The sequence below is a fragment of the Sinocyclocheilus anshuiensis genome, unplaced genomic scaffold (genome assembly GCF_001515605.1).
Source record: "Sinocyclocheilus anshuiensis isolate Anshui unplaced genomic scaffold, SAMN03320099.WGS_v1.1 scaffold1024, whole genome shotgun sequence".
Taxonomy (NCBI): domain Eukaryota; kingdom Metazoa; phylum Chordata; class Actinopteri; order Cypriniformes; family Cyprinidae; genus Sinocyclocheilus; species Sinocyclocheilus anshuiensis.
The window spans coordinates 1,717,341-1,739,996 of NW_015552843.1; the positions used below are offsets into that span (position 1 = coordinate 1,717,341).

At 37.0% G+C, this 22,656-nt stretch overlaps 3 protein-coding genes across 5 annotated transcripts in view; all 3 read left to right on the top strand.

Annotated features, from left to right (window-relative positions):
• Positions 1 to 2,825, top strand: part of LOC107668108 (UPF0577 protein KIAA1324-like) — a 13,092-nt gene extending 10,267 nt beyond the window's left edge. The window contains exons 19-22 of the mRNA XM_016459900.1: positions 736 to 862; positions 990 to 1,168; positions 1,831 to 1,996; positions 2,152 to 2,825. Coding sequence (XP_016315386.1) covers positions 736 to 862; positions 990 to 1,168; positions 1,831 to 1,996; positions 2,152 to 2,220 — 541 coding nt within the window. The 3' untranslated portion in view covers positions 2,221 to 2,825. The remainder of the gene's footprint in view (positions 1 to 735; positions 863 to 989; positions 1,169 to 1,830; positions 1,997 to 2,151) is intronic.
• A 224-nt stretch (positions 2,826 to 3,049) lies between these two features.
• Positions 3,050 to 7,444, top strand: bbof1a (basal body orientation factor 1a). Its single transcript, XM_016459749.1, has 12 exons — positions 3,050 to 3,111; positions 3,205 to 3,457; positions 3,551 to 3,616; positions 3,756 to 3,899; positions 4,001 to 4,081; positions 4,272 to 4,342; positions 4,508 to 4,652; positions 5,330 to 5,682; positions 5,796 to 5,936; positions 6,033 to 6,137; positions 6,930 to 6,998; positions 7,107 to 7,444. The coding sequence occupies exons 1-12, from the start codon at positions 3,074 to 3,076 to the stop codon at positions 7,204 to 7,206; spliced, it is 1,566 nt and encodes a 521-aa protein (XP_016315235.1). The 5' UTR covers positions 3,050 to 3,073; the 3' UTR covers positions 7,207 to 7,444.
• Positions 7,445 to 7,896: 452 nt separating this feature from the next.
• LOC107668071 (mitogen-activated protein kinase 14A) lies at positions 7,897 to 22,300 on the top strand. 3 transcript variants are annotated; one of them, XM_016459839.1, is made up of 13 exons: positions 7,897 to 8,275; positions 10,453 to 10,582; positions 11,442 to 11,500; positions 14,050 to 14,161; positions 14,311 to 14,340; positions 14,905 to 14,952; positions 16,073 to 16,187; positions 16,857 to 16,928; positions 19,542 to 19,621; positions 20,371 to 20,449; positions 20,768 to 20,941; positions 21,587 to 21,685; positions 21,796 to 22,300. In XM_016459839.1, the coding sequence occupies exons 1-12, from the start codon at positions 8,157 to 8,159 to the stop codon at positions 21,652 to 21,654; spliced, it is 1,086 nt and encodes a 361-aa protein (XP_016315325.1). In that variant the 5' UTR covers positions 7,897 to 8,156; the 3' UTR covers positions 21,655 to 21,685; positions 21,796 to 22,300. The 3 variants fall into 3 exon arrangements, with proteins under 3 accessions (XP_016315325.1, XP_016315326.1, XP_016315324.1); XM_016459840.1 differs by lacking the exon at positions 19,542 to 19,621 and adding an exon at positions 18,662 to 18,741 and having other exon boundaries at positions 21,587 to 22,300; XM_016459838.1 differs by having other exon boundaries at positions 21,587 to 22,300.
• Positions 22,301 to 22,656: the final 356 nt, after the last annotated feature.

A 22,656-nucleotide genomic window follows, 5' to 3' on the forward strand; every position in this document is an offset into this window, starting at 1 on the left:
TTTTTTTTCTTTTGCACACAAAAAGTATTCTCGTAGATTCGTAAAATTACGGTTGAACCCCTGATGTCACATGGATTATTTTAGAGATCTCCTTGCTACGTTTCTGTCTGGGAACATTTCAGTTGCGTTGCAGTTTATGCAGAGTCAGACAGCTCTCAGATTCAATCAAAAATATCTTCATTTGTGTTCCGAAGATGAACAAAGGTCTTTTTTGGGTGAACTAACCCTTTAAGACCTTCTTTCATCTTCGGAAGACAAATTAAGATATTTTTCAGTCTCTTTCAGAATATTCTGAGTTCAAGGCCCAGAAAGGTAGTAAGGACATTATTAAAATAATCCATGTGACATCAGTGGTTCAACCACTAGTTGAACCATCAAGGTTGAACCACTGACGTCACATGGACTATTTTAATAATGTCCTTACTACCTTTCTGGGCCTTGAACATGGTAGTTGCATTGCTGTCTATGCAGGGTCAGAAAGCTCTTTGATTTAATCAAAAATATCTTAATTCGTCTTCTGAAGATATACACCCAAATGGTGCAGCTCTACTTTTGGGGCTGTTCCAAGAAAAAAAACAAGACCAATCAAGACACTGATTTGAAAGTGTGTGCGGTGAATATTGTATGGTTTGGGACTAAATGTAATACTGGTTTTATGTCTGTATTCCAACTCAGACGATGGAAGGATATTGCTGTTTATTGCTTGTTTTCTTTATGTGTGTGCATTTGGTATAGCAACTGTTCAGAGGGCACCTGTGATGGCTGCTCCTTCCATTTCCTGTGGCGCTCCCAGTATGCCTGTCCTCTCTGCTCTGAGAGGAACTATAAGGAGATTGTGAGCGCTTGTATCCAAGGAATTCAGGTACATGTCAATTCACATCATGATAGACCAAACAGTTTGTGAATGAGACTATTTTCCCGCTCTGAATGTTTTTATTTGACCATTTATTAGATGACTTAATGTAGCTAAAATGTTTTTTGTTTCTCAGAGGACTACCTATGTGTGGCAACAACCTCTGAGGTGCACAGGTGGGGTGTCACTGCCTCCTCAGAAGGTCAGTGCCTGTGTGACGCTGGACTTCTGGCTGAAGTTTGGTGTCTCCATCGGAACTGTGGCTGCTATATTGCTCATTACCATCAGCTGCTACTTCTGGAAAAGGACACGCAAGTGAGCGTTCATTACTGAAAGTGATACTTAAAAATGGGACCAAAAACTGGTTTACTTACTTTGTACTTTCTTTGATATCCAGTAATAAACTTGTTGAGGTGGAAAACAAAGCAGCATACAGGTGAAATTACCTAGGTTTAATTTGATCTCATGAAAATGTAAATAAAGATTGATGAATTATCGCTGGAAAAGTATTTTTCCCACATTATTGTTAAATAAAATAAAATATATTTGATAGATGTTAATCGAGTAATGCCAACTTAAGGAAAAATATATTAGTTTGGTTATTTCAAACAAAAATACTTTTTAAAATATTTGTTTTTAGCCCATTGCATCTGGAATTGCATTTTGGCCAAGACTTTATCATATATCTAGATTGATAGATTACATATTTTGATCTATTCAGCTCTACTCGAAAGTATAGTGTAGTGCTCAGTCTCATAATTCCATGAATTTAAGTGTAAATTCATAGTAGATAACTGTACTGTACAACACTGACTTTGTGAGCGAATGAAATTAAGACAAAAGAACAACATACAACTTCATACTGCTACAAAGATGGGTGTGAATGTGTTCTTTTATCTCTATAAGCCTAATTGTAGATAAATTGGGGATAAATGAAGGCTGCTGTATGTATAACAGTATTCATACCCTCTCTTTAGGCTGCAGTATAAGTACTCAAAGCTAATGATGACTGCAGGAGATAAGGAGTGTGAACTTCCAGCTGCAGATAGCTGTGCCATCATGGAGGGAGAAGATGCAGAGGATGACCTCATCTACCTCTCCAAGAAATCTTTCTTCACTAAGATCAAGTCATTTTCCAGAGAGGTAAGGAGGTCAGAAGACAGACTTCAGTTTGGCCGTACTATAAACTCTAAAGCTATATTCTTGATGGATGCTATAAATGTTTTTAATGTTACAGTAATATTAGCATTAACAGGCAGATACAGACATTTTCTTGACAAACTGTTGTTATTTTACAGAGAACGTCAGATGGCTTTGATTCTGTTCCTCTAAAATCATCAGCTGCACAGGAGATGGAGATGAACTAGAACTTCTGAGACACAGAGAGAGCCAGCAAGAAATGTTTGGCCTGTTACAAGCCATCCTTGAAGCTATATCTGACAATATACCATCAATACTTTTATTCCCAAAGAGACACTGAGCGAATAAAAAAATACTGAAAACATGTCTGCCTTATTCAAGTCACCTCATAAACCTGTGATTTCAGGCCTGGCATAAGAAGATTTTTAAAAACTTTTTTTTTATGATGTGAGTTTTTTTTAAAGACCTATATCATTGTGTAAATAGGCCTATAAAGATGTATACCAAACCTGTATGCTTGTGAAAGATAATGCTGGAAAATTTACATTGCATTTGTTTGACAGGTCATCATGTGATATATCAAATATTTTATTTTTCTTCTCTTCATTTGGGTCAGTGAGAGTTGAGCTACACCTGCCTTACAAGTGGTTACAATATGTTGCAGACAGTTTTCTTTTTTTATCATTCATATGTTTTGGCATACTAGCATTTATGTTGTGTGGACCTTTTTTGTTATGTTATTTGTATTTTAGGAAATGTCATCTTGTTTGTAATGGTTTTCTTAAAGAATATAGCCTACTTGATAAAGCTAATGTGTCCATTGTTATTAAATCTTGAGATTACCTATAATTACACCAAGCTACAGCAAGAAATAATATCGATAAGGACAAAAATAAAAAAAGCAAATGTCTAGCTTTTATTTGCTATTTAAATAATTTCTCTTATGTTGCGTCAGTTTGTTCAACAACGCAGTGGCTCAGACGGTGACCGTTTCCATAGTAACGAATGTAAACAGAATGAAACTATGAGCCCGTGCAGCTCCAAAATCATCTGATAGTGAGTTGTCTGAAGCGCCGAAAGATGCCGAAAAAGAAAGGAAACAAGGGCAAGGGAAAAGGGTAAGGATGAAAGATGTAGTTTTAGGTTTGATTTATACAGTAAGCCTTAGTACTTGCTTTCTATAATTGTCTTTACACTTCACGTCTTTACAGAAAAGGTAAGAAAGAAGGCAAGCATGAGTCTAAAGCCGACAAGGAGTCAGATATCGAAAAGTTCAAATCAAACGCTGATTTATGGGAGGCGAAGTTTAATATCACGGAAATTTCGCGTGTCGAGTATCGCGAAGCTACTCGCGCGCTCTCCAAAGCCAACGAGGAGCTCGCGAACCAGCAATATAGAGCCGAGAAAGACACAAACGATATTATTGCTTTTCTGAAGAGAACAGACCGTGAAAAGACAGCAACGGTTAGTCTGCCTTTGTCATTTGATATCTCTATCATAAACATTTCAGTTTATCCACCTGTGCTGTTAATTTCCTACTAATTTGTCTCCTATAAGATTGCTGCATTAGAAGAGCAACTAAAAAGAGAAAAAGTGAAGGCTTTACAAGAGAAACACCTTCTGGTAAGCACTTATTGAATTTGAGTTATTTTCCAAATGAATTAGCATTGTGTCAAGCTGTTACAACTGAATTTCAAGAAGCTGTTATCATGCAAGACTTGAATTTCACCCCTCATTCGTTTCAACTGACTGGCTGTTGCAGGTGGCTGAATACATGCAGAAGATTGATGCTTTAGAAGAGAAGTTTAAGCAGAGGTCAAGCGACTTCCAGAGGATGCAGGGCGAGCTCAAAACCATTAAGCATTTTCGCAAAATAAAGGCCAATCTGGAAGAAGACCTGATCAGTGTACTGCACAGTCATTACTAATAACTATTTAATGTAATAAGCAATGTAGATGCATAAAAACTGCAGAAATGTTATATATAATGTATTTCTTGTGCTTCTAGATGAGAGAAAAAATGTATATTGCTGACCGTGGACACCAAGAGAGTCTGGCGACAAAGGAGTACAAGTTCTACACAGCACGAGTGAGAAAACCCAGATGCGAAATATATTATGCATCCATTTATAAGAAAGACATAATGCATAGAAACATGTTTCAGAAAGTGCATTTACCATTTAAAATCCATTTGTTACGGATTTTTAGATACTTTGTTTAGACCATATGTGCCACTAAAATACATGCGAGAACTGTCAACGATATCTTCTTCTATATAGATTCATCTTGAGAAGGAAGCAGAGCAAAAGATCACTCAGCTTGCAGAGCAAGCACATCATGAAGCTATTGCGTGAGCAGCTATTCTTTCAATTCTATTATTGAATCCATTACTCATCTCATTCCCATCATTATGGTTAATTACTGCATATATGACCTTTGTATGTGTATATATGACCTTTGTATGTCTATCATTTGTGTTTATTGGAGTCAAATCTTCAGTTTTTGCTCCCAACAGGCAGCTCGGTACAGCGTCACATACTGTGTTCAAGGAGAATGTACGATTGAACGAGGCACTGAATTATTATGTGAAAGAGGCAGAGGAACTGAAGAGTACAAATATAACCTTGAAAGAGAAGAATGCTTCCCTTGCTCTCTTAAAGGTGCTACCACTAACAGACTCAGGAATTTTAAGAGACAGTTTCTCTGTAGAGTATTTAATTAAAGCGTAAGCTTAATGAAATCGAAGTACAATTTAACCTTGTAAAACTTGACATTTTAAAAATTTGTCTGGTAAATATAATTTTTAGAAATAGAACAGTTTATTGAACAGTTTATTCACACTCGAGAAGGGAAAGAACACAGCAGTTTTGCACAAAATATGCAATTGGGTGAAGATATTGTTATTTATGGACAAAAAGTATGATTTTGAAATTCTAATAGCTTGTAATGTCAATCAATGAGATATTTTTAACAATACACTATAGACTACTTACATAAAATGCATATAAATATCAGTTGTCACTCTGTATATCCCAATAATATTTCTTAGTAAAATGATTTTTAAATGCCCTAGATTCTGTGGTTATTATTGTGGAGGCAAAACATATAATGAAATAGAATTATGACTGAAAGAAGTACAGATAAACATTCCCTAAAAGCCTGATGTATCATATTTGATACTCACTTTTTAACTTAAATTTGTGCATCAAATATAATACAGTAGGCTTTATGGAGTTAACTAAGCTGGCTTTCAGAGATGCTCATGTTTGCCATTGTGTTCAGCACATTGCATCTCTCCAGTGATGTAGACTGACTCTCAAACTGATTCATTCTGCAGGAGACGAATGAACTGATGAGAAAAGAAGGTGATTCCCAGATGAGGTCCCAACAAAATGAGATTTCCGAGCTGAGGGCTAAATTGGTCACACTTGAGCAAGCTCTGGGCATCATGTCTGGGGAGTTTGAGCAGGAGAGAGAAGAGGTGGAGCGGCGTGCCATGGTCAGTATGCAGGCCAACAGCGCAGACCTTGAGAGGTTGGAAATGCTTCTAGCTGCCCGCGAGAAGGAGCTGGGCCAGGTGAAACGGCTGGCTCAAAGCATCATCGAGCAGCGCAAAGAACTTGAACTCTTCTTTCATGAAGCTCTTGACCATGTGAGGAAGGAAATAAAAACACAGCAACACCTCTACAGGTTTGCACAAGTTATGAAAACTGCTCTGTGAAATATCCTTTAATAGGGCATTTTGAAGATTCAGCTTCACATTTAGGAGTGCTTCACATATTTGAAGATGATCTTGTATGTAGACAGGAGGCTCTGAAGGCCTATCGCTGGAGAATGAACGAGGCTCGGGCTGGAAGGTTGGAGTATCCTCGTATACGGACCTTCTCTAATGCCCCGCACAGCACCAATGATGTTCAGACTGACCTGGAAGAAGCTGACAAATGGTGTGAGAGCTTTTAGTGCAGAATTACTAATTGCTCTTAATGTGCATAACTAATCAAGATGACTATGATGATAAAAATGGTCTGGTGTCATTTTAGGAGCAACTTGAAAAGCTCCAGTGTGGATATTTCTGATCTAACATGGGAGCAGAAAGAGAGACTACTCAATCTGCTTTTTGCTAAATTCAATGGGCATAAAACAAGGTAAATAGATTTATAGTTGATTTTGTTTGCTTCCATTGTCCTCATTTGCAAGTCGCTTTGGATAAAAGCATCTGCTAAATGACTAAATGTAAATGTAAATAATTGTATTTATATATACACTAGTCAACATTTGAAGTGGATCAAAACCTTTCATAAAAGTTATCCAAAAACCAAAATGCGTTCTTGTCTTAGGACATATTTGTTGAACTTTTTTGATCCATTTCAAATGTTGACTACAGTATAAACACACATACACACACACACACACACACACACACACATTATCTACGTTCATTCAAATAAATAAGTTAATGCAAAATCTTTGTTTTTTTAAACAGATTGGAATTCAGTAGAATTCAGTATTTATTTTGAATGTTATGAAAGCGATGTCCATTGGAATGTGCGCTGGATCCGAATGAGTAAAAAAGGGATTTGAATATTGCATTGTTGTTCTGTATGGAAGACATTTGAAATGACAATACCAAGTAAAATAAAATAAAATTAAACAACAACAACAACACTGCAACATTTGTTTTTAGCACTGCCATGCGGTCACTCAAAGAATCCAGAATTCAGATTTAGATTGTCTTTTGCCGGGATTTCTTTGCATTTCACAAATTCCTTAAGGCAGTTCAGGGTCCCAAATGCTTACGCATTGTTTCATCCTTGTGTGAAAGTGTCCTTGTTTCTGTAGTGACAGACAACACCGTGCCAAATAGCTTTTGTGGCCCACTTCAACTCTACAATTAAACATATATATATATATATTTTTTTTTCTTTACTCCCTGACAGGAAACCAGCCCATCTTCCAGCTCTATCAACATCTTCCTCTGAGAAGATCCAGGTTAGCAGTGATGCAGGGTAAGGCCCACTGTGATGGATAACACTTATGATGTTATTTTACAAAAATAATTATAATGTTGTTTTGTGGTCTTATACGTGCTAAGTCAAACCATTTTTCCTTAATAGATTTACTGAAGAAAAACGTAGCCTGACCTTTATAACCCAGATGCCAATGCCCAGTATGACCTCTGACTCCTGTGTTCTACCAGCCCTTAAGAGCACCTGACTGTAAAACTTTTCATATTGTGTTATAGTCAAATATTTAATTTAAAAATATATAGAACAAGACTGTAATTCCCTGAAGTAAAATCTTCAAAATATATTTCATCCATCTTCAGACAAACATCTTCCACTTCCTTCTTTATCCACTGATTTATTGTGTTATTGTTCTATTAGGTTTAGTCTGCCGTGTTAATATATGATTTTTTTTCTCTGCTCCTTACTGCATTCTGTAGCTATATTGTTCTTTCCCTTTTTATGTCAATCGTGCTATATAACAATTTTTTTTAATTTTTCTTTGTTCTTATAAAGTGACCTTGAGTGAATGTTTTTTTGTATACATATAATGTATGTTTTAATGTAGAATAAAACTATAAATAATTATAATATTATAACTATAAAAATTAGTATTATTTCATTAAAAACAAATTTAAAATATCTTGGAGAGTTTTACACCATCTTCCATTATTTACAGGTACAGCAGTATGTTCTCTGATGTTATTATGCAGTGTAAAGTTAAAACGTTTTAGTGTGGTATAAATATCGAATTCAGAGACGTTGAAAAAAAACGCTGTAGTACATCAACAACCTCCGTGTGTTGCCTTGTTAAATCCTCCTGTGTACTTGTAAATGTGTTGCAGGGGGCGCGCTTGGGAACTCACTTCGCTTTTTTTTTTTTTTTTTACACTGTACGACGGGATAGTGCTCGAGATCACCGCGACCCGGAACCGAGCAACTTCTCAACACTCACATTCCAAGAATATTTGGAGCAGCTGGCATGAATTAAACACACCGAGGTGGTTCGCTCTTGAGTGTCCGCGTGCACGGTCGACTTTATCGGTCGTTTACTTCCCATTTTTGATTGTTGCAAGAAGACTCGACCGCCTTTAATCACAGGCAGAGAAGCCAGGGAAAGCAGAAGTCTCTCAACTCGCCTCGGGCGCTCGTTCTGCAGGCATGTCGCAGAAAGAAAGACCCACTTTCTATCGACAGGAGGTCAACAAGACGATATGGGAGGTCCCTGTGCGATATCAGAACTTGTCTCCCGTCGGCTCTGGTGCATACGGAACTGTTTGGTAAATATTTATCTGTTGTTTCGATGGCGGAACGATGTGCCCCATTCATTCTTACGGGCCCGTACGGCATTGCACTGCGTTAGCAAACTTGCTAATAAGAACAAAGTCCGTAGTTTGTTATGCGAGAGTGATTGCTAGTTACAAAAAGCGGGTTAAAAGTGTTTGTAGTACTGCAAAGTGTTTTTAACGTGTGTGGTTTATGCTTCATAAACATTTAAAGTCACGTATGTTGCAAATGCCACCTCGCGTGCACGCACGCATGCCACTTCGGTTGCAAAGTGATAAACCTTTTGCGGTGGATGAGCAACGTGATGCACACTTTAAAATTGTCGAAGATATGAACGCGATGCACTGCAGAGTTGTTTTTCTTGTAAACTGCGATGTTTGTTGATGATATAGAAACACACGTTTCTTAATTCGCCCTACTTAGTGGTGTATTGTGGTCTTAATGCGGACATCTGGTGGGGTCTGTCCTGAATGAGGTCACCCCACATGATGCATCATGACTGTGTCTCCAGAAACAAGGGAGCTGACGTTTTGGGCACCTTAGTGCGCTTGCGAGGCGCAAAATTGCTGTCTTTGTAGGTTACTCGATAGGTTTTGAAACGCAGCCAGTGAGTCAGAGCTGCGTGTCATTTCAAGACTGTTGTAATGATTCATAGCACTTAATTTTCTCGTTTGCTTGTAGTAACACCCCGGATGAGGTGAAGCACTGGGTTTGTCTTATGTTATTGTCTTAATCTCGTGATGAATTCCTCTGGATTGCTCGTTTTGGTGTGTTTAGCTGCGATGAGAAAGTTTTGTCGGTGGTTTATGTTTTCTGACACAGTTGGATTTATGATTCACTTAAAGGTGTAGACTCCAGACTATTCTACGTGGAGCGGGTCGCCCCCTCATGATGTTTACATCAAATAACTAGTCTGTCATTCAATCAAAACTTTACGTTATATAGCACTTTCAGTCAGCACTTAAGATAACAAAGAATTAAAAAGACTAAACAAAAGATGCATAAACAGATTGGCTTTTGGTTATAAAGTACAAAACTACTGGTATTATTGAAATTAAAAAAGAGTGAGCTATATACATAAACAAAAACTTCCTGCAACTTTAAAGTTAGACCTAACCTTTATTTTTGAAGCACTAGTGCCACCAAACAGAATTGGAAAAATGTCCATTTCCCAAACTTGCCATCAATGTGGCGGCAGATGCTCAAAGAAGCACTCGAAAGCGACATACTGTTTTTAGGGAAACATTCTAAAAAATTGTTGTTGTATATATTAAAGTGGAAGTATTTTTACATTGTAAAATTGCACATGTCAGCTTCTGAATTGTTGTGATCAGCAAACACACTTGTCATGACACAATGTGTTTCTGAGGCAATGTGACCTTTTTTTAACCAGTAATGTTTGTGCACATCGAGAGACTTCTTTAGTTTCTTCCTTAAACTCAAAACAAGTGTTACCTCAGTTTTTATTGTTGGCAAATGATTTTCAGAAAGGTCTTTGTGAAATTAAACAGACAGGTGTTTGAAGGCCAGGCTCATTTTCTAAATTACTCCTACTCAGGGGAGACAGGTTGTTTATGCACCAAAGTGACTGTTAGAAGTTATGATGCTAGGCAACCGTGCTATCTAGATTATATTTCATGGGCCCCCTTATTGTGTCTGTGTAATTGAATATCTGATAAACAGATTGCACTGGGTTTGAAGTGCCAGGCTCATCTCTCAGCTTATGCAGTGGTTTCAAAAAAGAGAAGCACTGAGATTTTCTTTGATAAGATCTGTTAGTTCTCTGTCAAGTTGTAGCCTGCATGTAAAATATCCTGTGGTTCTTGAAAGGTTGTATCATGACCCTCTCTGTTAAGTCTACTTCATTGTTGTGGTGGTCAATGTGTGACAAATTATTAAACAATTTGTCCTTGAAAAGGTAGTTTGTGATTGTTTGCAATAAGTATGTTTCACTGTTTAGTTCCTTCTGTAAGCCTTGGTGGTTATTTCCATGAGGAAGTGAGAATCTGGCCAGTTTTTGTTTCAGTCTGAAATGTATAGCAAGTTAATTCAGTGCCTTTTATATGCTGACTCCTAATTGCAACTGTCTTTAACTTTGGTCCTGTTGTAGCATGTTGGAGTTTCAGTTGTGCAACAAAGTGACGGCATGTTTGAATCATGTGTGTTTCAGCTCTGCATATGATGAAAAGACAGGATTAAAGGTCGCCGTGAAGAAGCTGTCAAGGCCGTTTCAGTCCATCATCCATGCCAAGCGGACCTACAGGGAATTGCGGCTACTCAAGCATATGAAACATGAGAATGTGAGTTTGGATCGCAGGTATTATCAAACTGACAAGGCTAATATGCACAGTGGTGTATGGTAATCCCAATGGTTAAAGGCTTGGTTCATTCAAATATTTAAAATTCTGTCATTATTTACTCACCCAAACCTGTTTTTCTCTCTTCCACAAAAGACATATATTGCAGACTTCCATTAATTTCTTAATTAGGAAGACTTAGGCAGTCATGGTAGTTGCATATTAAGTTTTTAAAATGAAAAAAATATGCCACACATGCCATTATAAAGTCCTATCCCTCACAGCCTTGTTTTCGTTCACAGAAAATTCAATATGGCTTCTAACCTTATTAAGGTCAATGGGGCAACATAATGACCATGAGTGTACTGGCAAACTAGAATTTCTAAATGAAGAGGATTTTAACTAGTTACTGCACAAGACAAAAGTCCCTTTTCTCTTGGGTCCCCAACATAATTCACAATAAATAATTATTGTTGGAAATCATAAAATAGAATAGGCCAATAATAGGATGTTTGCTGTAAAATAGCAGTGATGTGCAAGTGGAAATGTGGGTTATTATACCCTTAAATCAAGCCCTGTCATTGAGCTATTGCTCCAGGGGCTCTGGAACATAATTTTTCTCACTGTATCCTTGAAAACGCCAGCAAATTCTGAGCAGGTCTCCTCTGCTATTAGAGTTAGCTGGTATTAAAACATAGTAATTCCTCGCTTTTTCTTATTAGAAATTGGGTTATACAGGGAATTCTATAACTGCTTAATTCTAGATTGTCCTTGTCAGGTTATGCAATGAAATCTTAATGCAAGACTGTACATGCTGTACTAAGTGATCCTGATTCGTGTTCTTTGCACTTTGTGCTTGCAGGTGATCGGCCTGCTGGATGTTTTTACACCTGCCACCAGCCTGGAGGAGTTTAATGATGTGTGAGTCAGACAATTACTTCCTTCCTAAGAGATCTTTTCACTAGACTTGATTTTTATTTATTTTTTCCTTGAATATGACTATACTTCATGCAAGTGTTAATTAAACTGGAGGAAATAGTCCACTCAAACATTTGGGGTCAGTAAAATTATTTTTGAAGAAATTAATTCCTTTACTCAACAAGGGCACTTTAAATTATTTAAAAGTGACAGTAAAGACATTTATAATGTTATAGGACAATTGTTTCAAATAAAAGGTGTTCTATTCAGAATCCTGAAAGAATCCAGAAAAAAAAGCATCATGGTTTTCACAAAATTGTTAAGCAGCTCAGCTGTTTTCAGCATTGATTATTATAATAATAATAATAATAATAATAATAATAATAATAAATATATCTAAAGTGCCAGATCAGCATTTTAGAATTTGTCACTGAAAACTGGAGTAACACATTTCAGTGAGTGACTGAAAATTCAGCTTATCCATCACAGGAATAAATTATGTTTTAAAGTTTAGAAGTTATTTTAAATGGTAATATATTTTTAAAATAAATAATACTGTTTTACTGGATCAAATAAATGTAGCCTTTGTGAGCTTTTTTTCAGTAACATGAAAGAAAATCTTGCGTACTAAAACTTTTGAAGGATAGTGTAAATTCATTCAGAAAACCATTTTATTGCAGACAGGTGGGCAAAATGAAGTGGCTACTGCACATCAAAAATAGAAACTATGTCTGCCAACTGAAGCTGTGATCAGACACTTCCTGTGTAAACAGCTGTGTTGATCATAGAGCGATTTGGTTTTGATGCGCTGTGTCCTTTAGTTCAGCTTTATAATCCCATTAATATAATAATATAATAGTACAGCTTAATATACTCCTATGTGTTTAGCACTAATTTCTCATACATAATACTGCATTATTTATCTTGTGCCATTTGTTACATGACTAGAAGCATCTCGTGCTCAGGCTCTCGTGGTTTTATGGAGCTTCGGGTTTCCACAGAGACTGAGGTTTTTGTGCTGCCTGGCTCCAGCCTAGCAGCCGTGGGTTGGTGGGGAATGCTAAGGATACAGCCAGGTTGTAAAACCAGATGCTGCGGTGACTTAACATTGATTCTGCTGCCAAAAATAGACCTGATGCACAGTGATGGATGAAGGGCATCCGCACTTTGCTTCAGTTTTTCATTTGTCTGTGCAAGTAGAAGCGATGTATGTTTGTTTACTGTCTCTAATCTGTGTCCTCCCCCCCCCCCCCCCCCCCCCACCCCCCCCCCCCCCCCCCCCCCCCCCCCCCCCCCCCCCTTGGATGTATTTGTTGATTATCTCTAATGCTGAGTGTGTTTATTGGGTGGAGAGTGTTTCTGGGATTAAGTAGGGCTTATTTTAAGCTCTGCTGTGTGTCGAATCACAGTGGCTCTGTTTGACCTGTAGCTCCACCCTCTTGCCAAGAGTCAGTGCTTATTTAGACTATACTGTTGGTTACCATGAAGTGTTTGTTTGATAGGTTGAAGACTGTAATAAAATCTGATTGTTAATGTGCCTGAATATACTGTGAGCCAGGTTCAGTGGTCAATACAGTTGCACATTGGCAAAATCGGAGGACTTGCTCATTTAAATTAACCCTTACATATCTGTTCTTTCAGTTCTACCTTTAAGTGACCACTTGAGTATAACAGTCCTTCTTAAGTAATAATATATTTATTAATATATAATTTATTATATGTACACAACCATTTAACACATACATTTTTTGGCAGTTATGGTCTGTTATGCTGCCCAAGGCTGCATTTACAGTAAATACAGTACAAACAGTAATGTTGTGAACTATTATTACAATTTAAAACACAGGTTTTCTGCATTAACATATTTTATAATGTAATTTATTCCTGTGATGGCAAACTGAATTTTCAGCAGCTGTTACTCCAGTTGCCAGTGTCACGTGATCCTTCAGAAATAAAAATAACTTTTTTAACAATGTGAAAGTTTTTACTATCACTTTTGCTCAATTGAATGCATCCTTGATGAATAAAAGCATTCGTTTATTTAAATAAAAAATCTCACTGGTCCCAAACTTTAAGGTCGTGTAATTTTATTTATAAGGTCATTCTGTGAATGCCCAAATCAATAAATCATAAATAAGTATCTAAAGTATTTAATCACTATTGTAAGGAAAGCAGTATTGTGAAATATTGATTATATGATTGTATCAGCACAGCTCTAGTTTATATCTCCCTATGGTTTCCTGTTTCTTCTCTCACAGTCCCAAAATAATCATTAAAATATGTGCGAGCAGCTATCCCAGGATATTTACCTGAAAACTGATCCAGTCGCACATCTTGATGTTGACAGTAGTTAGAAGTTCCTCCATGGCCAAAACTTGTGTTAAGTTGTTGCTTCACTTTGGAAGCACAGTCAGCAGCCTTCAAGCAAAACAAGATTATTGGATTTATCAAAACAGAACTAAATGTTCCCTACATTTCGGTCTATGCTGTCACTCCCAACAGCAGGTTAAACAGTTGGCAGGAGAATAACATTCCTGTGTCCTGTTTGGCAGGTACCTGGTGACTCATCTAATGGGTGCTGACCTGAATAATATTGTGAAGTGTCAGAAGCTGACCGATGATCATGTTCAGTTCCTTATTTACCAGATCCTGCGAGGGCTTAAGGTGAAACTGCACATTTTCAATCCTGTAACAAACACAAACAGGAATCTCTTAAATCTCTTAAGTCTGATGTAAATCAGACTTAACCTGGAATTTTTATTCTCTCACTTAACCTAGCATTTTTTCCCCCTATTTTTCTTTTAATTGTCCAGTACATCCATTCGGCTGACATCATTCACAGGGTAAGTGTTCAGAAAAGGCCTGCAGGCTTTTTCCCCCTTAAAAAAAATTGTGTTTGTTGCCCCGTGGAGCCAATTCTCCCTGGCATCACCATGCTGCATGCTCAGGCCTGCTGTTGTGCAAAGACTAAAGCTAGAAATTGCTAGAAATCAGTTTTGTCTTAAAGGAATAGTCTGTGTTATTTTCAGCTTGATGCCTGTGGACAGCATCGTTGCCATACTGTCGATTACCACAGAAGATAATTGTGATTCATTTTTTATTTAGTTTCTGTTCCACAGAAGTCACATAGGTAATCTAAAAGATTTTGACAGCATTACAGCTCACATAACGTTTTTGTTTTAAAATGTATTCATGTTTATGTGTTCACATTGCTTTTTAAAATATATGCAGTTTCTTTTGTTTTAATGAACTTGAAATTGCAATGTTTTGTCTCTGGAAATTGAAATGTGAAAAAAAGCGTTACATCTATACATTTAATTAATAAATTGCTGCAAATATTCTTTTAAAACAGTTGGTTGTTGTGGTATAAAGAAACTGTAAACTAATTGTCACTAATTGTTTCCCAGGACTTGAAACCCAGTAATCTGGCAGTAAATGAAGACTGTGAACTTAAGGTGAGTCTGTCTTTTTTTTAAAGGGGTCATATGATGCGGTTTCAATTTTTCCTTTCTCTTTGGAGTAGGGATGTAACGATTAACTGTGAGCCGGTTGAAAATCGATTCAAATATGTGACGATTCAAATCGGTTGAGATGCTAAACAAATTGCGATTAATTTAGGGGTAGGAGTTTATATGAATGTATGTCTGAGGGGAACTTACTGTCTTTAGAAAAGTTTAGATGGTATTTTTTCTTTTCATCTTGCCTCTGTATAATGCATATTAAAGTTCATAAGGTCAGCGCTGTTTTGTTTACAGCGGAAACCAGGAAACACTTTAAGCGGCACCTGCTGGCAGAGAGTGAATCTGCATCTCATTCAGCTTTGCTGTTTCATGCAGATATTTTTATTTATAGTTTCACAAAACTGAAGTCAAACCATTCTGTTTTTGCTTCAAATTTCGAAACTATACAATCTAATTTAGTTTAAAAACTGCTCATGTTGCATGTATGCAGCATCTTTGTTTGGATCAAGATTAAAATGCAGTGGCGAGTTTTTTGGGCAGTGTAGAGTAGGGCTTGTTGTTTGTCATTTCTCCGATCACAAATGCAGACATGGTTTTTTGTTTACACGGCGCGATGGAACGCAACGCGTTAAAAGACAGTATAAGTCATTATAATCCATAATTATGTCCCCACTGGATGCAACGAATGCCTCGTTTATAATGGGTTTTCATGTTTTTGAATCATCGCTCCGGCCTGACAGGGCATCATCACAGTATGGTGAGGGGTGTAACATTTCCGTCACACGCTTGAGGTATTCGGCCAATCACAACGCACTGGATAGCTGGCCAATCAGAGCACACCTCGCTTTTCAGAAAGCTGAGCTTTGTACAAATCGATGCGTTTCAGAAAGGCGGGGCATAGAGGAGAAACAATAATGTACAGTATGTGGAAAATAATGTGTTTTTTGAATCTTAAACCGCATAAACACATTTCATTACACCAAATACACAAAATAATGTTATTTTTAGCAGCATCATATGACCCCTTTAATAGATGTTATACTTTTGCTTGTAATTTGGTTACTCAAATCATCCTGTAAACATTAATTTTTCCCCCCTCTTTTTTGTATCTCAGATCCTTGACTTTGGTCTGGCTCGACACACAGATGATGAGATGACAGGGTATGTGGCCACAAGGTGGTACCGTGCTCCAGAGATCATGCTTAACTGGATGCACTACAACATGACAGGTAACACAACTACACCCACATCTGATACAATACAAATCAACTCATTTTGAATCAGGGGAGAAAATTGCTTTTCAAAACTAGATGGTGTAGATCTCTTATGCACAAGTCTCTTATAGAAATATAATTATATTTTCATGTATTTTTAAATGTAATTTATTAAAGCTGAATTTTCAGCAGCCATTACACCAGACTCCAGTGTCACATGATCCTTCAGAAGTCATTCTAAAATGCTGATTTGGTGCTCAAGAAATATTTTTTCTACAATATCAATGTTGAAAACAGTTATGCTGCTTAATACATTTATTTTTAGGATTCTTTGAATATAAATTTTAAAGAACAGCGTTTATTTGAAATAGAATTGACATTTCTACAGTGTAAATGTCTCTACTGTCACTTTTGATCAAGTTAATTCATCCTTGCTGAATGAAGGTATTACATTCTTTAAAAATAATTTTACTGACCCCAAAAGCTTGAATGGTAGTGTAGTTACGACAAATACCAAGCAAGCTGACTGGCCAAATCTCGATGGGTTTGCCTAAATGAGGATTGTGGCTGTTGATCCATGCCATTTTTACAGCTCTCTGTGAGAAGATAGCTGGGTCAGGACACAAGAGAGGGAACATGTGCTTGCTGCCTCTCCAATAATGTTGTTTCTTGATTTCTTTTCAGTGGACATTTGGTCAGTGGGATGCATCATGGCTGAGCTGTTGACAGGCAGGACTCTGTTTCCTGGCACAGATCGTATCCTTTTCCTCTCATTTCCCCCCTTGCTGACCTGCAAAAAATTCTCTGTAAATTGCACCATGGCTCCAAGCCAGAAAATGCATGATTTAGTATTTTTAAGTGCGCATTAGCTCTCATGCTAATTTAAATGTATACAAATTATGGATAAGTGTTTTTAACACCACATTAGGGCTGCACGATAAATCGAAATGGAATCGAGATCGCGATTCGACAGAAGCTGCGATTGTCATGCGTATCTTTCAGTGAAGCACGGTTCTGTGATCAGCAGTAAATCTCCATCCGAAGGCCAGAGGGCGCTCTCGCGCTGAAACTCCAAATATGCCCCGAAGAAGTAATCCAGGAAATGCCTATAGCTGCAGCTGAATAAACAGAAGATTCAGCTGCTTTCATCGATTCAACGTGACTAATAAACACACGACTACGGCAATATACGGTTTATCGGAGTTCTTATTATTATAATTTTCATTAAAATAAAGTATATTTATAATGCAATGCCTTTATCACTGCTTAAATACCGTATTGACCCGAATATAAGACGATGTCTTTTTCTTGGAAATACATCTGAAAAAACGCGGTCGTCTTATATTCAGGGTCTAGACTTTGACATGTCTGTTGGTACATTTTACCAGTTTTTACCATACTTTCAAAACAAAAATTAAAATAGGAAGAATATTCAATATGAAAATAATTGAAGACAAAATGTGTTTTACTGAGAAAAAACAAGATTTGTTTTTTAAAAAGCCTTTTTCCAAAAGGTACATCTGGAAAAAGGGGGGTCGTCTTATAATCAGGGCCGTGTTATATTCGGGCCAATACGGTACTATGAAATATGTTGCGTGCCTTATTCTGTGTAAGAAGCCACATCATCTCACAGAAGGATTTATTTCAAACACTCGACTGACGTTATGAAGTGAGTTTGGAGTAAAAATATGTTATTAAATGTGGTATTTTCACATGCTTTCAGATGAACTCTTTCTACGACTCTGTGTAGTAAATTCTGCTCCATCTGAAAGCAGCTGATAATGATTTCCTGCTGATTACAGAACCGGCATTACTAACAAATTGTGCATGACAATAGCATTCGATTAATCGTGCAGCCCTACACCACATTACAATTTATTTTCTATGTTTCTCCCATTTTTCTGTCCTTGCAGTGTGTATTTGTGCTACGGCAGAAGCTCTTGTCTTAAACTGAACTTTTGTCCTTTCCGTTTAAGCTACGCCTTTCAGCTACGGCCCAAGACGCAACAGCGATTGGAAGGATATATCATCCATCAATATGAGAATGCAATAAACTGCCCTGCAGGAAATGACATGCCTCTTTCTCGCTTCTAATTTCCAATGACACATGTTTTCAGGTTTCAGCACTTGCGGTGTGTGTTCCCCCCTGGCTTTGCATATTTGACACACTGTATCTTGAACGGCTGCCACTCTAAATGCATCTGGCTCCACAACATCCATGGAACAGAAATACTTGCCGAATATTTCCCCCTCTCACAGGCAGAGCACACCTGTGCAGCTTCTTCTGACTTGCTTTTGCTGAGCAGGCTGAAAATATTCAACCTGTGCTATTTTTATCAGCTTGCTCGTCTTTCCACAGGTGTGACCGAAGCGTCTATGCTTTCCTGTTCTTTAAGAACACATGAAACCAAAATAAGCGTTTCCTGCTTTGTTTTTGTGGCCTGTTCCCTGTTGAGCCACACTAGTTTTCCTTCATCTCATTTTATTAGACATCGATCAGTTGAAGCTTATTATGCTTCTGGTTGGAACTCCAGGACCTGAGCTGTTAATGAAAATTTCATCGGAGTCTGTGAGTTTGATATATTTAGGAAGTGTGTACTTGCTAAAAACGCCTGTCTGTGTTGATTTTCAAAGTGGAAAATCCATTTGAAGCTGGCAGCTGTAATAGCTTTTCTCTGGTCCAGGCTGGATGAGGATTCTTTGAATAGGAAGTTCAAAAGAACAGTATTTATTTGCAATACATTTTGTGTCATTTATGAATTTAATGAATCATTGCTGAATAAAAGTAGTAATTTCTTAAACAAGTAAATAAATACATAAATACTGACCCCAAAAATAGACAGTGTACAAGACTAGTTACCAGATCTTAAAGTGAGAAAGCTAGTTTTTGAGACATGGTGGCTGGGTGACCAGCTAATGATCTGCTTGGACCAGCTAGAAAACACTATAAGCTGGATTTTCCAACAGGGAATGTGTGTTGATTGTCGCTAATTGAAAAGTATGCTTCTCCAGTGTTCTCTAACTGAACTTTGACTTTTTGGCTTCACTTTTAGATGAAAGACTGATTTGAGGTTCTGTTTGGGACTGAATCATCATCTAAACTGAAATTAACAAGCCTGAGTTTTGTCTTCCAGCTCTGCTGATGTATTTCTAAACTGATTTTAATCCTTGCCAAAATCTCTAAAGCATGACATTCTTCTCTGCTGTATATGAACACAATTTGCATGCCAATTTCTCCTCTCTCCTTCTTTGATCATGTCTTTCTCCCTAGAGCAGTGGAGAACCACAATATAATGTCTAGATAACATTTGACAAATTTGCATTACACTAAATTTGTTGACCGTGAGCTCCTTGACCCGGCTTTCAAAGATATAAACCAGCTTCAACAGATAATGCGACTTACAGGAACTCCACCTGCCTCTCTAATAAGCAGGATGCCTAGCCATGAGGTGAGCTCGCTGTCGCCCAGCCCCTTGTTTGCAGAATACCCATCATGCCCTTTAATTAGCAGACCTCATTTTGGAAATACGGACTGCATTTAGAAGAATTTAAAAAATCCTATTAACTTATAATAAAGCGATATCACACGATCAAGAGAGATTGATAAACACATCCATGCGTTCTGTAATTGCTCCAGTTCCAAGCTTGAGTGATACAAATAGTGACCTTGGACTGAAAACCCACTCAGCCAATCAGATTAGGGGAACAGAGCAAACTGATACAATATTCATTAGAACATTGTCAAGTCTGGTTAAAACATTATTTTGTGTGGAGAATACAAGCAAAAGTAATAGTGGTAATAAAGTCGACCCAATAGAGTTCCTTTATCTTCTCCGCTTTCTCCTTTGCTCACTGCTTGCCGCTGAGCCGTAATGCAGTTATTCACTGATCTACGCGAGCTAAAATCACTGTCTGTCATCGCCAGCACAGCACAGACCCCTCCCTCTGCCTTCTGAAGCTGTTTGTTTGCTGCATTATTCAAATGGCACTGCATACTAACTCCACAATGTTATGATTCACAGGGTTAGCAATGTGCAAAAACACAAGCAGTTGTCATGGTGATCAAGTCAAGAATTGCAACAAGCTCAGTTCTTAATTGTAATATTAACTTTAAATGAATATAGCTGCTACTTTGATAATGACAGTAATCAACATTATTTCATTACCTTGCTCATGGTTCACCTGGTTCTTTCCACAGGCTCGTACTTACATCAACTCACTTCCTCAGATGCCCAAGAGGAATTTTGCTGATGTGTTTGTCGGAGCTAATCCACAAGGTAAAAGTGGCAGTTGTGCTGCTTATTATTTTTGTGGAAAAAGTGATACATTTAGAGTTCTTGATGAACAGAAAGTTCAGAAAAACTGCATTTGAAACATTCTAATTGTCTTTACTGTCACTTTTGATAAATGTAATGCATCCTTGCTGAATACAAAAAAAAAAACTTTTTAATGGTTGTGCATGTGCAAATACAGTGTTGGTATATTTAGTGTAAGTGTACACATTATTTATGAAACAAACAGGGCAGTAAAATATTTAGAGAAAAAAAGCTGAAGGTATTTGTTTTTGATTAAATATTTCATTTTTTTTGTTTTAGCTGTGGACCTTCTAGAGAAGATGCTGGTTTTGGACACGGATAAGCGCATCACGGCGGCGGAGGCTCTGGCTCACCCGTACTTTGCTCAGTACCATGACCCAGATGATGAACCCGAGGCAGAGCCTTTCGACCAGAGCTTTGAGAGCCAAGAGCTTGATATTGAAGAGTGGAAACGTGAGTCAAGAGTTTTTGCTCTGTTTATAAGAAAAATGCCAAAAAGTTACAAGTGCTTTAAGCAATTTTAGCAGGTTTGTTCACTTGAGGCGTTGGGTTAGACCCGGGCCCCTGTCCCCCCATCCTCCCACTCTGAACCAGTGTTATTTTATGATTATTTTTATACTATTATAATTACTATACTATATTTATATTAATTTACTATTACTTTCTGAATAGACTATTACTAATTGAATTAGGTTTTATTTTTATAGTATTTTTTAAATTTTAATTTAATAAGTCATTTTGTTCTGTGCTTTTGTCGTTTTTATTCATTTTTGTTTTAGTTTTAAAATATTAATATTTAGGTATTTTCATTTGTTTTAGTTCAGTTTTAGTTTTAGTTTTTATTAATATCAGTTAGTATTTTTAGTGCTTCAACTTCAACAAATTGTTTTAGTTGCATAGGCAATATTTTTAATTTGTTTAGTTGTTTTTCATCTAATATTTATATATTTTTTTCAGCTTTATTTCAATTAGTAAAATGTTTCAGTTAATTAAAATAATGGGCAGTTTTCATAAAGCCATTATTTAGGATAATCTAGATTTACGTTTTAATGTATGTTGCAGTCACAACCTTAAATGTTGGTTTCTGTTCCTGTTCAGGTCAGACATATGACGAGGTGATGAGTTTTGAGCCGCCAGTCTTTGAGGGAGATGAAATGGAGTCTTGACCTTCTCTTCTGGATGGCAATCAAACCAGCTGTACTACTTTTACAGTAATGCTGCCATTTTGCAGTATTGTAATCAGCCAGTCAGTAGGATGTTTGACGGTTTCTTTTCTTTTTTTTTATGTTGTCTGCTGGGCCAAACAGAAGGAAAAGATGTCATAGAAAATCATTATTTGAATTGACACATTGAATCTCTTCAAAGGATTCTGATAGTAATAATATCAACCTTTTTTTTTTTCATGCAAGTCCACTTGTAAATGTAACATCTCCCTGAAATTTCTTAGTATTTAGTTGTGCTGTTATAATGTTCTTTCTGTGTACAATGCATCACATTTGCAGTACTTTTAAAATGTTCAGAAAACATTGTTCATTTAGTTTGTTAATATATATATTTTCCAATCAAATAATGAGCATTGTATTTAAAGATTTACAGTATGTTCCTCGTTAATCAGTTTTCATAAAGATGGGATTTATTGGAGTCTCCTTTGATAGAGCTAAGATGAAAAATGTAAATTGTTGCATTGGGTATTGGTGATATGTTTAGGCTATTTGTAAATATACGTTCCATAAAGCTTTTCGAATCTGTAGCTGTTTTATTTCTGATCTTTTTCAAATTTTTTGTGCGTTTCCTAGGCAGAGAAAGTGTGTGTGTGTGTGTGTGTGTGTGTGTGTGTGTGTGTGTGTGTCTGTCTGTCTGTCTGAGGTTGCTACTATGAACTGTATGCGATATGATTCTGCATCCAGTAGCTGTTTTTAAAGTGCTATTATTGAATGTTCAAATATGACAGTAGAGTAAAATATTTATATACTTTTGAGGTGGTATTTATGAACCTGAAAAGCCACAACTGTCTTTGGCACCTGACATAGAAAACATGGAATCAAACACACCATTGTTTACTGAAAATAAAGGCCGATATTTTTCAGAAATTTCTTTGTTTTGATTGTTTTATGTTGAACAATAGAGAGTGAGGTCATTTTTGACCTTCTCCACTCTAGGTCTGGATT